This window comes from Mobula birostris, chromosome 15 (assembly GCF_030028105.1).
Source record: "Mobula birostris isolate sMobBir1 chromosome 15, sMobBir1.hap1, whole genome shotgun sequence".
Lineage (NCBI taxonomy): Eukaryota > Metazoa > Chordata > Chondrichthyes > Myliobatiformes > Myliobatidae > Mobula > Mobula birostris.
In genome coordinates, this window is record NC_092384.1 from 29,460,267 (window position 1) to 29,475,748 (window position 15,482).

At 42.3% G+C, this 15,482-nt stretch overlaps 1 protein-coding gene across 1 annotated transcript in view; it reads right to left on the reverse strand.

Moving 5' to 3' along the window:
• The window catches only part of nfatc3a (nuclear factor of activated T cells 3a), a 180,612-nt gene that overhangs the window by 99,209 nt on the left and 65,921 nt on the right, over positions 1-15,482 (reverse strand). The window contains exon 4 of the mRNA XM_072279527.1: positions 5,188-5,387. Coding sequence (XP_072135628.1) covers positions 5,188-5,387 — 200 coding nt within the window. The remainder of the gene's footprint in view (positions 1-5,187; positions 5,388-15,482) is intronic.

Genomic DNA, 15,482 nt, shown 5'->3' on the forward strand with positions numbered 1-15,482 from the left:
TGGGTATCATTATACACCAGTCATTGAAAGTGGGCATGCAGGTACAGCAGGCGGTGAAAAAGGCGAATGGTATGCTGGCATTCATAGCAAGAGGATTCGAGTACAGGAGCAGGGAGGTACTACTGCAGTTGTACAAGGCCTTGGTGAGACCACACCTGGAGTATTGTGTGCAGTTTTGGTCCCCTAATCTGAGGAAAGACATTCCTGCCATAGAGGGAGTACAAAGAAGGTTCACCAGATTGATTCCTGGCATGGCATGACTTTCATATGATGAAAGACTGGATCGACTAGGCTTATATTCATTGGAATTCAGAAGATTGAGGGGGGATCTTATTGAAACATATAAAATCCTAAAGGGATTGGACAGGCTAGATGCAGGAAGATTGTTCCCGATGTTGAGGAAGTCCAGTACGAGAGGTCACAGTTTGAGGATCAAGGGGAAGCCTTTTAGGACCGAGATTAGGAAAAACTTCTTCACACAGAGAGTGGTGAATCTGTGGAATTCTCTGCCACAGGAAACAGTTGAGGCCAGTTCATTGGCTATAGTTAAGAGGGAGTTAGATACGGCCCCTGTGGCTAAAGGGATCAGGGGGTATGGAGGGAAGGCTGGTACAGAGTTCTGAGTTGGATGATCAGCCATGATCATACTGAATGGCGGTGCAGGATCGAAGGACAGAATGGCCTACTCCTGCACCTATTTTCTATGTTTCTATGTCATTTACTGTGTTTGGTGCTCCCAGTGGGGCCTCCTGTATATCAACGAGACCAAACGTAGATTGGGAGACTGCTTTGCCAAGCAGCTACACTCCATCCACCAGAACAAGTGGGATCTCCCCATGGTCACCCATTTTAATTCCACTTGCCATTCCAATATGTCCACCAATGGCCTCCTCCACTGCCGTGATGAGGCCACACTTAGGTTGAAGGAACAACACCTTATATTTGTTTGGGTAGCCTCCAACCTGATGGCACGAACATCGACTTCTCAAAATCCCAGTAATGCAACTTGCCCTCCCCTTCACGATTTCCCATTCCATTTTCCTTCTCTTGCCTTATCTCGTTGCCTACCCTTTGCCTCTCGCTGGTGCTCCCTCTTTTTTCTTTCTTCCATGGTCTTCTGTCTCTTTCACCAATCAACTTCCTGGTTCTTTCTTTCATCCCTCCCCCTCCTGGTTTCACCTATCGTCTGGCGTTTCTTTCTCCCGTCCCCCCACCTTTCAAATCTACTCCGCAGTTTTTTTTCTCTCCAGTCCTGCCGAAGGGTTCTGGCCTGAAACATCAACTGTGCTTTTTTCCCCACAGATGCTGTCTGGCCTGCTGAGGTCCTCCAGCATTTTGTGTATTGCACGGATTTCCAGCAATGCAGATTTTCTCATTAGCTATATAAAGTGGTTCTTTAAAATGCCTCAAGCACTGTCAGTAATCATTTTCCCTATCACCTGATCTGACTTATCTTCATCGACTATTGTGCCTAACGTCTTACTCCTTCCTGTAGCTGTGCTTAAAAACTATCAACCTTCCACCCTGCCCACAGTTCTGAGAAAGGTTTTTTATGTTAGCTATATACGTGGAGTCCAGTTTATCAGCAGTGGCACAAGATTACATTTCAATCAAATTTATGAACATCCTGTTAATGCTAACTGTATATACAATGAATAGTGATTGAAATGTAAAAAATTAAGTCATATGTAATTTTATGCTACTGTACTGCAATTCAAATGTGGTTCTTCAACAGTGCAATAAAACAATGAGTGCAGTAAATAGTGTATATCCAGTGACAAGAAGCATCTTTTTTTTAATACATTTCTTGTTTTTATTACAAGAACCATTAAACGGGTAAATATCTATGCCCTACCCTTTATGGCACATTGGCCCTCATAAATCAAATCACTGAGTACAAGAGATGGGATGTTATGTTGAAGTTGTACAAGACACTGATGAGGGCTAATTTGGAGTGTTGTGTGCACTTGTGCTCACCTACCTACAGGAAAGATGTAAATAAGGTTGAACGAGTACAGAGAAAGTTTACAAGGATGCTCCTGGGTCTGGAGGACATCAGTTATAAAGTGAAAAGTTTAAGGGGAAAATGAGGAGAAACTTCTTCAGAGGGTTGTGAGAGTGCAGAATGAGCTGCCAGCACAAGTGGTGCATGCAATCTCAATTTCAACATTTAAGCGAAGTTTGGATAGGTACATGGCTGGTAAGGGTATGGAGGGCTATGAGCCCGGTAAAGTCGATAGGAGTAGACAGCTTAAATGATTCAGCATGGAGTAGATGGGCCAAAGGGCCTGTTTCTGTGCTGTACTTTTCTGAGACCTCTCTATGCAGAAGGGGCACTTAAAACTGCATCTGACATTCAAATTTTATAGTGCTTTGAAACAAGGGTAATATTCTAACCACCGAGTCTCCAAAGGGGTCAAGTACATCTGAGAATAAATCTAAAGACAGACTTTTCCTTGCCCTGCCTGATTCAAAAATTTCAACTAGTCAACAATGCTGCCTATTTGTATCCAGGTTAATTTTAAATGCTTCTGGCAACTATACAGAGTCACCAAGAGCTAAGTTAACCTCCTAACCTGGTAAGCAAAGATCAATCCTCCACTTTGCAGCAGCATTAATGTATTCATATTCTTGACAGTTAGCCACACTTTGTTCCCACACAAATTAAATACATATAATTATATAAGCATTAGCTAATATTTTTCTGAGTGGAGGGCTCCACCCCCTACAATTAGATCCTTACTACACCACACATTTAAAATTAACCTGATCTGGTCCTGATGAAGGGTCTCTTCCCATTTCTTTATTCTCCTCCATAATGCTGCCTGACCTGCTGAGTTCTTCCAGCATTTTGTGTGTTAACCTGGTTTGGTTGTGTAATGCTGAGTTTACTGGTATAAATGGCCACAAGATCTTGTACCAAGGTGATTACTATCACTATCATATTTTGATTGTACATCCAGGATCTCAGGTAATAGAGACCATAATTTCAAAGCTTCTATGTGGCCCCAATCATTAGAAAAATATTGAATAGGAAGGAGAACAACAGAAGGTATACTTACTGCCAAGAATCGCAATCACAAGTTAATATTTAATGCAGTGAAGTACGAAATGAGGCATTTGGGAAGCAGAATGAGGATTGAAAATATAAACTAAATGAAATAATCATAATGAGGAGGAAGATAAAATTGAAACCAGGGAAGGTGGGGAGATGCGGGGGGGGGGGGGGCGGTGTTGAATAGTTACATACAGGATTCATTGAAATGTTCAAGACTCTTAGCTTTACCCACCAGAGGTGTGGGAGATGCTAGGATAGTAAGTGTTTTGGATGTGGAAATTTCTTCACTTCTTCAAATTACCAGTGAAGGAAAACAAGAATGCTTGAGGGAGACACTCAAATGTCAACTGGACTATGTTCTTAATTTCTGATATCCACAGAATGTTGTTTTGAACTAGAAAGATGCATACATTTCTTTTAAATACAAAAGGAAAATATACAACTCCATGCCATTCAAGATTCTTTGCAAGGAACTAATATCAGAATTGAAAGAGATCTCTTTGTGGCATATTATTCAGATTGCATTGAGGGCAACAACAGCAAAGGCAAACAGCCATACTAATATAAATGTTGTTGTTCAGTATACGTGCAGAAGCAGCCCAGTAGAATCTACTTAGTTTTCAGCTCATAAAATGAAAACATGTTAAGTCACTTCCAAAATGCAAAACATCTTTTAAGTTGTTAGAAGTACAAATTGGATGTACATGATAAAAATCATACATGTCAAAAGTACTGTACTAGCTTGCTTAATATGGAGAAGTTAGACAAAAATGTCTATGGTCTAAGATTTCATTCAAAGCAAACAACTTGCAATGTTGGGAAATTCCTCAATTATTAAAGTCACTATGTAGTCAGTTTACATTTAAAATGCAATCCAAATCTATGAGACACAAAATCCTACCAAAATGTCAATCACATAATCACTCATTTATGCCAGATCTTTCACACACTTCATGTACATTGACTAATTTGTTGAAAGCTTGCTTTGGATTGACTTTATTTAGCACAACAGAGAACAAGCTCTCTCTAATAAAAATATTTTAACAACACCCAAAAATTAGAAATAAGACGACATCTGCTTTCTTACTAAGCGAATACTTCATTTCAAGTTCCCACAACAGTTGTATCTTCAAGCATTCATTAAATTGAAAATATGCTCAACTTTCTCTTAAAGTTGTGCCTTAACAGGCAATTGCTGAAGTCACTATCTTTATTCTAAATTAGGAGCCATTCGCTGAAGCATTTCTTACTTTCAGGATCGATTGAGGGGAGCAAAGAAATAAATTTTTTCAAAGCTAAAGCATAATAAGAACAAAGCGAAGCTACCGCTACAATATGAATATTAGCTACCATTTATAACTGCACAAATGACCAAATCTAAGACTGTCGTGATCTCTCATTATTGTTGGTGATGAGCCCCACCGCTGTCATGTCATTCGCGAATACGACAATGTGAATACTCAGGTGTTTGGCTGTGCAGTCCTGTGTGAGCTGCATGCACGTTAGTGGACTTAATACACAGCCCTGGCGGGAACCAGTGTTAAGGATGATCGGAAGGGAGGAGCAGTTGTGCATCCTGACTATCTGAAATCCGTTTGTTAGGATGTCCAACACCCACTTGCACGGTGGTGTACTCAAAACTGTTCAGTGCATCACCACACCGCTCCACCACTACTACTTTATCATTTCCTGTCACTCACTTTATGAACAGACACTCCTGTGCCTAGCATCACTTTATATACATACAATCAATCTATGTATGCAAGCTATCTTATGTATTTATATTTATGTTTTTTTTATTCTCGTGCTCTTTATCTTATTGTATTTATTTCTGGTTGCATCGGATCTGGAGTTACAATTATATCATTCTCCTTTACACTTGTGTATTGCAAATGACATTAAACAATCTTAATCAACCTTGAAATCTTATCCTGACATATTGAAGCTATCTCATTTAAATAAATATATGCATCTTTCTCCTTCCTGTATAAAGACTATCAGAAACTTTCGTCATTAATTCAAATTACACATTAAAGTTCCATCAGATTCCAGGTGATTTTACCTTTCATTTATGCAAAGATTTAAAGAAGAAAGCAAAAATAATTCCACTGAGAGACTTGGATAAGTACCTTGCAGTCATATTGTTTTCAGGTAGAAGAGGAATTTCAAGAACCTTTGTGCTGGTAACTATAATCTCCTGACTAGCAGTGGCGACAGTCTTCCCAGTGATCCTGTGCACCTGGTAGAATGCATGTGGTCTTAAATAGCGATCATCAGCAGTTCCAATGAACATTTGCAAGTTGATTGGCTTTTCATTGTAACCTTGAAGCTGTGAAAACAAAACGTTTAAAGAAGCAAAAAATTGCAGATTTGCTCAAGTGAAAGCTAATAGGCTCTAAAAGAACAAATTATTTTCTCCAGTGTGCTGCAAATTATTTTCAAAATTGCCCTTTTTTCCTAAACTACTCCTTTCAGCAGTACAGTAAGTTAGGGTTAGGGTTAACTTCAGTTAACTTCATCTTAATATCTTTATTTCCTTGATTTTCCTTCCAACAACATAAATTTATCACAAAATACAGCAATGGAACATCAGAAACACTAACATAAACCACATATATAATGCAGCTAAAGTAATCTATCAGCAATTAATACATTGATTACATATTAGCTGTCAACCAAGCTCACAGGTATAGTTTTAAAAAATAGATTACTTTGTTTGAAAAACCCGAATTTTTTAGTATCAAACATTCAAACGTGAAATTGTTCAAGTACAAACTGCATTGTGTTCTGCCCCAACACATTTCTGACTTTTATTGGTATGATGTAATATTGCAACGATATGAAAAACATAAAAAATACCATATTGGAAATTAAGTTTCTATTACACTTCAATCCATCTTGTCCACCTTTTAAATAAATTGTGCAATTAATACTGTTAACTCAGTTCTGCTGAAGAACAACAATATTGTTTTTAATAGTGCTTCATTCAATACTGTGTTCCAGATTTTAACGACAGCTACAGCTACTGGAGACCCAAGGAGCTAAGAGATGCTGAGGATCTCAGAAGGTCGAGCAGCATCTGCTGGGAAGGATTGTCAATGTTTTGGGTCAAAACTTGAGTTCTGATGCAGGCACTGTAGCTTTTGGAGTTAATAATATTCAAAGGAACACAGGTCGAGAAGCATTAAGAAAAATAAAGCATATAAAGTGCATCAGTATTTCTAGTAATTTCCCTTGCACCCTCCTGTCCAAAAGATTCACCTCCTTCTGCCAGACCAAACATAACAGGACTGCACACTTGGAATGATCAAATCAGAACACATTCACTCCATCAATTTCACTAGTACACCAGAAAGCTTTTTTTTGCAACATAACATTCTAATTAGAAAACTGTGTTAATTTTAAACCTTCTCCTCAACAACTGGAAAACAAGTATGATAACTAGGGGTTTAAAAGCAATTCAAATAGATTTAAATAACATTATAAAGTGTTAAAATACCAGAAGTTAATTAAAAGCATAAAGTATAACCAAGATAAAGAACCCAGTTGTTTTAATCAAGGTTGGCAACCCCATCCAAATGTTCACAATTTATACCAACAGTGAAGTGGGAAGTCAGATTCGCCAGAATCTGAACTCTGGATCATCACCGATTACCATCCTTTGAATTTAGAAGTGCAAAAACACACTGGTTCTGTATGAAACAAGGACATTTCTGCTCAATCTGTTACAGTGAATCTTTGAATTCCAGGTGAGTGATGCCTACCTCTAAACTATAAAGTGTATCTCTAGGCAGTAAAAATTCAAAATCCTACCTAAAAATGTAATGTTAAACCTCAACCACATAGAAACAAGTTCCTACTGCAGTATGACAATTTTCCCAGTTCAATGTTATTTCAATTATCTACCCTCAATAAAATTCATTCAAAATTGCTACTGTCCCATGCTGCAACAAATTCTGCTATGAACAGCAGTGGGAGTTACACTGTAAATACTCTAGTTACGCACAGTTACTGAAGTGCAATAATTTAACCACAATGAAATTCTGCAAAACAAATTATTTAAAATTTGTAAACTAAATCAATAATTTCATCTGAAATTAATTTAGAAATGTAGTCCACCCTGCAGTTTTAGAAAATGGTTTTTAACTTTATTATGAGTTGATCAAACAAAAAGCCAAAACAGGAAGGATTAATAGCTATACTATAGTAGTCTTTCAACGGGAAGAACCCTCCTGACCATAGCTGGCATACAGTTCAAGTCAAGTCACTTTTTATTGTCATTTCGACCACAACTGCTGGTACAGTACACAGTAAAAATGAGACGTTTTTCAGGACCATGGTGCTACATGAACAATACAAAAACTACACTGAACTACGTAAAACAACACAAAACTACACCAGACTACAGACCTACCCAGGATTGCATAAAGTGCACAAAACAGTGCAGGCATTACAATAAATAATAAACAAGACAATAGGCACAGTAGAGGACAGTAGGTTGGTGTCAATCCAGGCTCTGGGTGTTGAGAAGTCTGATGGCTTGGGGGAAGAAACTGTTACATAGTCTGGTAGTGACAGCCCGAATACTTCGTTGCCTTTTGCAAAAATGGCAGGAGGGAGAAGAGTTTGTATGAGGGGTGCGTGGGGTCCTTCATAATGCTGTTTGCTTTACGGATGCAGCGTGTGGTGTAAATGTCTGTAATGGCAGGAAGAGAGACCCCGATGATCTTCTCAGCTGACCTCACTATCCGCTGCAGGGTCTTGCAATCCGAGATGGTGCAATTTCCCAACCAGGCAGTGATGCAGCTGCTCAGGATGCTCTCAATACAACCTCTGTAGAATGTGGTGAGGATGGGAAGTGGGAGATGAACTTTTCTCAGCCTTCGCAGAAAGTAGAGACACAGCTGGGCTTTCTTTGCTATGGAGCTGGTGCTGAGGGACCAGATGAGATTCTCCGCCAGGTGAACACCAAGAAATTGTACCAACCCTGAACATCCACGGACCCCATGGAAATCCAAGCCTTACTGAATCACAGATACTGATGCATGACACATTGCAGATAAAATCACCCAACAGCCAAATCTTACTGGGATTCTCTCCCATCACATTAGACATAGTGTAGGACAGGTGATCCTAATCATTTCAATCGTTTCTTAGCACTAAAGGCAAAGTTCCTCCCCCCGCATTATTTTACTTTGCTTTTACTACTTCAAAATGTTTAATTACATTTTAATTAATATTAAATTATATATAGTTTCAATAATTTTGCAAGTCATTGTTAACCCAAACACACTGAATGCATTAAAAGTAGCAAATCTGAACTGGAGAGGCAAATCTTCTGCATCCTCCAACCCCATCCTTCCACAACTGTTCCAAACTGTGAAAATGCCGCCATCTGCAACCCCTGCATAACCCCTATGAAGCACTTTCCTAGCAGAACAAAACTAAATAAAGTTGCTGTCATTTCTAGAGTTAAATTTATTCTTGTGCATTATGAATTAATAACACAGGCCGGCTGGTAGCACAATGGCATCAGTGCCGGACTCCGAAGTGAAGGCTCTCGAGTTCAAATCCAAGTCGGGCCACCCCCCGAGCACACTTTCCATCCGTGCCGGGTTGAGCGTCAAGCTAGCCACTCGGCCTCGTTTTAAAAAAAAGGGTCAAGTCAGGAATGCTCATATTGTGACCTGGTTTTTCCGAAAGGAGACCAATCCTGACACCATGTGCCAGACAAAGAATGGCTGACTGTCTGGTGCCACACGCTAAAAAAAACTAATTACACAGAATGCCAAATTTTATTTTCTTAAAACAGAGATAAATTATTCAAAAGGTGTAGAAAAATTGCAATTTGTAATGATCTGCCAGCAGCAGACAACATTTTTTGCCTTATAATTGTTTATGATGTATTTTTAGTGGATTGAGCGGTAGGTTCAGCATTTTAAATTAAGAAAATCTCAATTTCCCCATTAAGGGACTACAAAAACTAGTCTGTAAACAAACGCACACACCTTTGCATTTTCAACTTCATTGTAGTAGCTTGAAACTGGAAATTTTCTGATTATTGAAAATATACCAAGCAGTCGCACTGTATATATTTCCATAGCATAAACTGGAAATTGAAGTTAACAGCACATACCCAGACAATGCCTCGACTCTTACATGGGTATCTATTACTTGCATGTGTCTTTTCCAATTGTTATCATCCGTACATTAATAAAACAGGTGATCTCACTGTTGTTGGTAGAACTTTGCTTTGTGCAAATTGGCTCTTAGGTTGGGTGCTCGTTTCCTCCCACCATCCAAACACGTACCAGGTAGGTTAACTGGTCATTGGAAATTGTCCCATGATTGGGTTAGGGTTAAATTGGTGTCATCGGGGATGCTGGAGCAGCATGGTTTGAAGGACTAGAAGAATTTTATCTGGCAGCACAACAGTGATGACATTTCAAAGAATCAAACTCCAAAGCTCTGGTATTTCCTAAAGTTAACAAAATGAGCTATACCAATGTGTTCTTACCTTGACCTGCTCCAATTCAAAGTCAATTTTTGATTAACTCAACAGTTCAACAATTTATGTTGATTAATAATAATGATGTTCTTTCAGTACAATGAAATGCAGTAAAACATTCAGGCACCTACTAATCACAAACAAGCGAAAATCTGCAGATGCTGGAAATCCGAGCAACACACACAAAATGTTGGAGGAACTCAACAGGTCAGAAAGCATCTACGGAAAGGAATAAATATTTGATGTTTCGGGCTGAGACCTTTCGTCAGAACTGAAAAGGAAGGGGGAAGAATCCAGAATAAGAAAGTGTGGAGAGGGCAAGAAGTACAAGCTGGAAGGTGATATGTAAAAGGAAAAGGACTGAAGAAGGAATCTGATACGAGATAGGGTGGACATTGGGAGAAAACGAAAGAGGGGCACAACAGAGCGGTGATAATAGTTTACATATAAATAAATAATTGCTTATTTGCATATATTAAGCTTTGAATGATGTTCAAAAATGCATCCAGAGATAGACATAGAAAATGTGAATTAAAAAAAAATCCTCACAGAACTAAACTAAGAAAAACAGTAAACTTGTACCAAAAGCACAAACACGAGGAAATCTGCAGATGCTGGAATTTCAAGCAACACACATAAAAGTTGCTGGTGAACGCAGCAGGCCAGGCCAGCTCTCTATGTGTCTTATCAAAAACACACTGCTAGAGAGGGATGGTTGCACAGTCAGAACAAATGTAACAAAGTAATATGATGGATAATGCAGCAGATCTCTTACTGGGAGGGAAGAATATCCCGAGCAACTGGGCAGAAATGGCTGTAAATGAGATGGCTGGAACTAGGACATTCAAAGTACCAAGGATTGGAAAGGTAACTGGAAAGTGATTAATAGTCAAATGGGAAGGAAGTGGGGGAGAGGGGGGGGAGAGAGGGGGGGGAGAGAGGGGGGGGGAGAGGGAAGGGGGGAGAGGGAAGGGGGGAGAGGGAAGGGGGGAGAGGGAAGGGGGGAGAGGGAAGGGGGGAGAGGGAAGGGGGGAGAGGGAAGGGGGGAGAGGGAAGGGGGGAGAGGGAAGGGGGGAGAGGGAAGGGGGAGAGGGAAGGGGGAGAGGGAAGGGGGAGAGGGGAAGGGGGGAGAGGGAAGGGGGGAGAGGGAAGGGGGGAGAGGGAAGGGGGGAGAGGGAAGGGGGGAGAGGGAAGGGGGGAGAGGGAAGGGGGGAGAGGGAAGGGGAGAGGGAAGGGGAGAGGGAAGGGGAGAGGGAAGGGGAGAGGGAAGGGGAGAGGGAAGGGGAGAGGGAAGGGGGAGAGGGAAGGGGGAGAGGGAAGGGGGGAAGGGGAGGGGGAAGGGGGGAGGGGAAGGGGGGAGGGGGAAGGGGAGGGGGAAGGGGGAGGGGGAAGGGGGGAGGGGGAAGGGGGGAGGGGGAAGGGGAGGGGGAAGGGGGGAGGGGGAAGGGGGAGGAGGAAGGGGGAGGGAGGAAGGGGGAAGGGGGGAGGGGAAGGGGGACAGAGAAAGAAAATGGGGAGAACGGGGAAGAGAGAGAGAGAACAGGGAAGAGAGAGAGCAGAGGAAACAGAGAGAACTGGGAAGAGAGAGGGAGAACGGGGAAGAGAGAAAGAGAACAGGGTGAGAGAGAGAGAGAGCAGAGGAAACAGAGAGAACTGGGGAGAGAGAGGGAGAACAGGGAAGAGAGAAAGAGAGAGAGAACGGGGAGAGAGAGAGAGAACGGGGAGAGAGAGAACAGGGAGAGAGAGAGAGAGAACAGGGAGAGAGAGAGAGAGAGAACAGGGAGAGAGAGAGAGAGAGAACAGGGAGAGAGAGAGAGAGAGAACAGGGAGAGAGAGAGAGAGAGAACAGGGAGAGAGAGAGAGAGAGAGAGAACAGGGAGAGAGAGAGAGAGAGAGAGAACAGGGAGAGAGAGAGAGAGAGAGAGAACAGGGAGAGAGAGAGAGAGAGAGAGAACAGGGAGAGAGAGAGAGAGAGAGAGAACAGGGAGAGAGAGAGAGAGAGAGAGAACAGGGAGAGAGAGAGAGAGAGAGAGAACAGGGAGAGAGAGAGAGAGAGAGAGAACAGGGAGAGAGAGAGAGAACAGGGAGAGAGAGAGAGAACAGGGAGAGAGAGAGAGAACAGGGAGAGAGAGAGAGAACAGGGAGAGAGAGAGAGAACAGGGAGAGAGAGAGAGAACAGGGAGAGAGAGAGAGAACAGGGAGAGAGAGAGAGAACAGGGAGAGAGAGAGAGAACAGGGAGAGAGAGAGAGAACAGGGAGAGAGAGAGAGAACAGGGAGAGAGAGAGAGAACAGGGAGAGAGAGAGAGAACAGGGAGAGAGAGAGAGAACAGGGAGAGAGAGAGAGAACAGGGAGAGAGAGAGAGAACAGGGAGAGAGAGAGAGAACAGGGAGAGAGAGAGAGAACAGGGAGAGAGAGAGAGAACAGGGAGAGAGAGAGAGAACAGGGAGAGAGAGAGAGAACAGGGAGAGAGAGAGAACAGGGAGAGAGAGAGAACGGGGAGAGAGAGAGAACGGGGAGAGAGAGAGAACGGGGAGAGAGAGAGAGAACGGGGAGAGAGAGAGAGAACGGGGAGAGAGAGAGAGAACGGGGAGAGAGAGAGAGAACGGGGAGAGAGAGAGAACGGGGAGAGAGAGAGAACGGGGAGAGAGAGAGAACGGGGAGAGAGAGAGAACGGGGAGAGAGAGAGAACGGGGAGAGAGAGAGAACGGGGAGAGAGAGAACGGGGAGAGAGAGAACGGGGAGAGAGAGAGAACGGGGAGAGAGAGAGAACGGGGAGAGAGAGAGAACGGGGAGAGAGAGAGAACGGGGAGAGAGAGAGAACGGGGAGAGAGAGAGAACGGGGAGAGAGAGAGAGAACGGGGAGAGAGAGAGAGAACGGGGAGAGAGAGAGAGAACGGGGAGAGAGAGAGAACGGGGAGAGAGAGAGAACGGGGAGAGAGAGAGAACAGGGAGAGAGAGAGAGAAGGGGGAAAGAGAGAGAGAACACGGGGAAACAGAGAGATTGAACAGAGGAAACAGATAGAGAGAACGGAGGAAAGAGAGCGAGATAGAACAGGAGAAGAGAGAACGGGGAAAAGAGAGAGAACGGGGAAAAGAGAGAGAGAGAACGGGGAAAGAGAGAGAGAACGTGGAAAGAGAGAGAGAACGGGGAAAGAGAGAGAGAACGGGGAAAGAGAGAGAGAACGGGGAAAGAGAGAGAGAACGGGGAAAGAGAGAGAGAACGGGGAAAGAGAGAGAGAACGGGGAAAGAGAGAGAGAAAACAGGGGAAATGAAGAGTGAGAATGGGGGAAACAGAGAGAGAAAGAGAGAGAGAGAACAGAGAAAGAGAGAGAATGAGGAATATGAGACAGAGAGTGAGAGAGAGAGAGAGAACGAGCTGGAGAGAGAGAGAGAGAAAAGAACCAGATATTGAAATAGAAGGTAGAACATTAGATACTTAAGCCTAAATGTAAAGTAGCAGATGAGTTTAAAACAAGCTGACAAGACACTTGAGGTAAATGGTTTTAGTTGTTACTGAAACATGGCTTGGTGATGGGCCTGGAATATGCGAAACCTTAAGAGTTATTGGCATTGCACTCGCATTTTCCGCAATACTCACCATTTTCATTACACTTTTGAGTTGCTCCTCGGAGATGGAGGAAAACCTTAGTGCATCATGAGGTAAACCACTCACTCCATGATACACACTTGTGTTTCTGGTCAGGGTATTTATGTAGCTGGTCCAGTTTCTGCTCAGTAGTGACCCTAAGGACACCGATGATAGGGTGCTGTTTCAGTGATGATAACGTTATGGAAGATCAAGAGTTTGAAAGTAATTCCCTATTTCCCCACTGCTATTGGGCATGTGTTGTTTAATGTGCTGAGGAGCTGCAAACAGAAATGAATATTGTGCATTCATCAGTCAAAATCCCCCGTTTGGGCTTTCTGACAGAAGGAAGATCATTGGGTAATGCACCTGAAGATGCTTAGGTCTTGGAATATACCCATTATAAATTCCAAGAGTGTTGTCCAGGGGCTGGGTTAACTGACCTCCAACAATCACAATCACTTTGACTTGTGTGATGTACAACTCGAGCCACTGGAATGTTCTCCTTTGATGCAGCACCTGTTGCTACACTCAGTCAAGTGTTGTCTTAACAATAGGGTCACAGAAGCTTCACCTCTGGATTGCAATTCTCCGATCCAACATGAATAATGGTACTCAGCAGTCCTAGCAAAACCCAAAATAGGGTGCTTTCTAACGGGTTACTGGTGAGGGAGTGATCTGTGAAAGCACTGTTAACTACAACTTCCCCTACTTTGCTGATCATTGAGAGTAGAATCATTGGGAAACAATTAACTGGATTGGATTTGTCCTGCTTTTTGGAAACAAGACATACTTAAACAATTTTACATAATATCAGGTTGATGGCAGTGATGTCCTTATACCAGAACAGCTTGGCTAGGAGGTGCAAAGAGTTCTGGAGAATAGGTCTTTCATAACTCCAGCTATTTTTCCAGTCTTCATGTAAAAAGAAGAGCCATTAAGCCATAGAACACTATAGAATAGAAACATGCCCTTCAGCCCATCTAGTTCATGCTGCCTAGTCCTATTGACATGCATCTGGACCACAGCCCTCCACCATACTCCCATCCAAAATTTCTCATAAATGTTGGATCAAACCCACATCCACCACTTCCTTGGCAGCTTGTTCCACACTCTCATCACTGAGTGAAGAAGATCTCCCTTATGTTCCCCATAAACATTTCACCTTTCACCCTTAACCTATAACTCTAGTTCTCATCTCACCCAATCTTAGAGAAAAAAAAAAAGCTTGCACTTACCCTATCTATATCCTTTGTAGTTTTAAGTACCTCTATTAAATCCCTTCTCATTTTTCTATGCTCTGGGAAATAAGGTCCTAACTGATTCAGCCATTCCCTGTGACTCAGATCCTCACGTCCTAGCAATATCCTTGTAAATTTTCTCTACATTCTTTCAATCTTATTGACATCTTCCCTGTAGTTAGATGACCAGAACTGCACACAATACGCAAAATTTGGCTTCAGCAATATCTTGTACAACTTCAACTTAAGGTCCCAACTCTTGTACTCAATATTTTGATTAATTACAAAAGCTTTCTCTAAGACCCTACCCACAGTACCTGTGATGCTACTTTCAAGGAATTTATAAATCTGTATTCCCTTATTCCTCTGTTCAACAAATTTCTCAATGCCCTACAGTGCACAATGCAAGTCCTACCCTGGTTTGTCCTCCCAAAGTGCAATACTGCACACTTTTCTGCATTAAATTCTATCTGCAATGCTTCAGCCCGTTTTCCAGCTCGTCCAGATCCTGCGTGCAAGCTTTGATAAGACTTCCTTGCTGTCCACTACACCCAATCTTGGTGTCATCCACAAATTTGCTGATCCAGATTGTTGATAACAAATAACCAACAGACCCAGCACCCTTTCCCTACACATCACTAGTCACAGGCCTTCAATCAAAGAGGAAACCACCTACTACCACTTTCTGGCTTTTCCACAAAGCCAATGTCTAATCCAACTTACTACCTGATCTTTAATGCCGAGCAACTGAACATTTTTAGCAATCTCCCATGCGGGACCTTATCAAAAACCTTACTAAAGTCCATGTTAGACAACATCCACTGCTTTGTCTTTGTCAATTTTCCTAGCAATTTCCTCAAAAAAAAACTGTACAACAATGGTTGGACACGACCTACCATGCCATGCACAAAGCCATGTTGACGATCTCTAATCAGCCCCCCGTCTATCCAAATACTTATATAATCCAGTCCCTTAGAATACCTTCCAAGAACTTTCCCACTACTGATGCCAAGCTCACCAGCCTATAATTTCCTGTCTTATTCTTAAGCAATAGAAGAGCGTTAGCTGTCCTTCAATCCTCTGGCA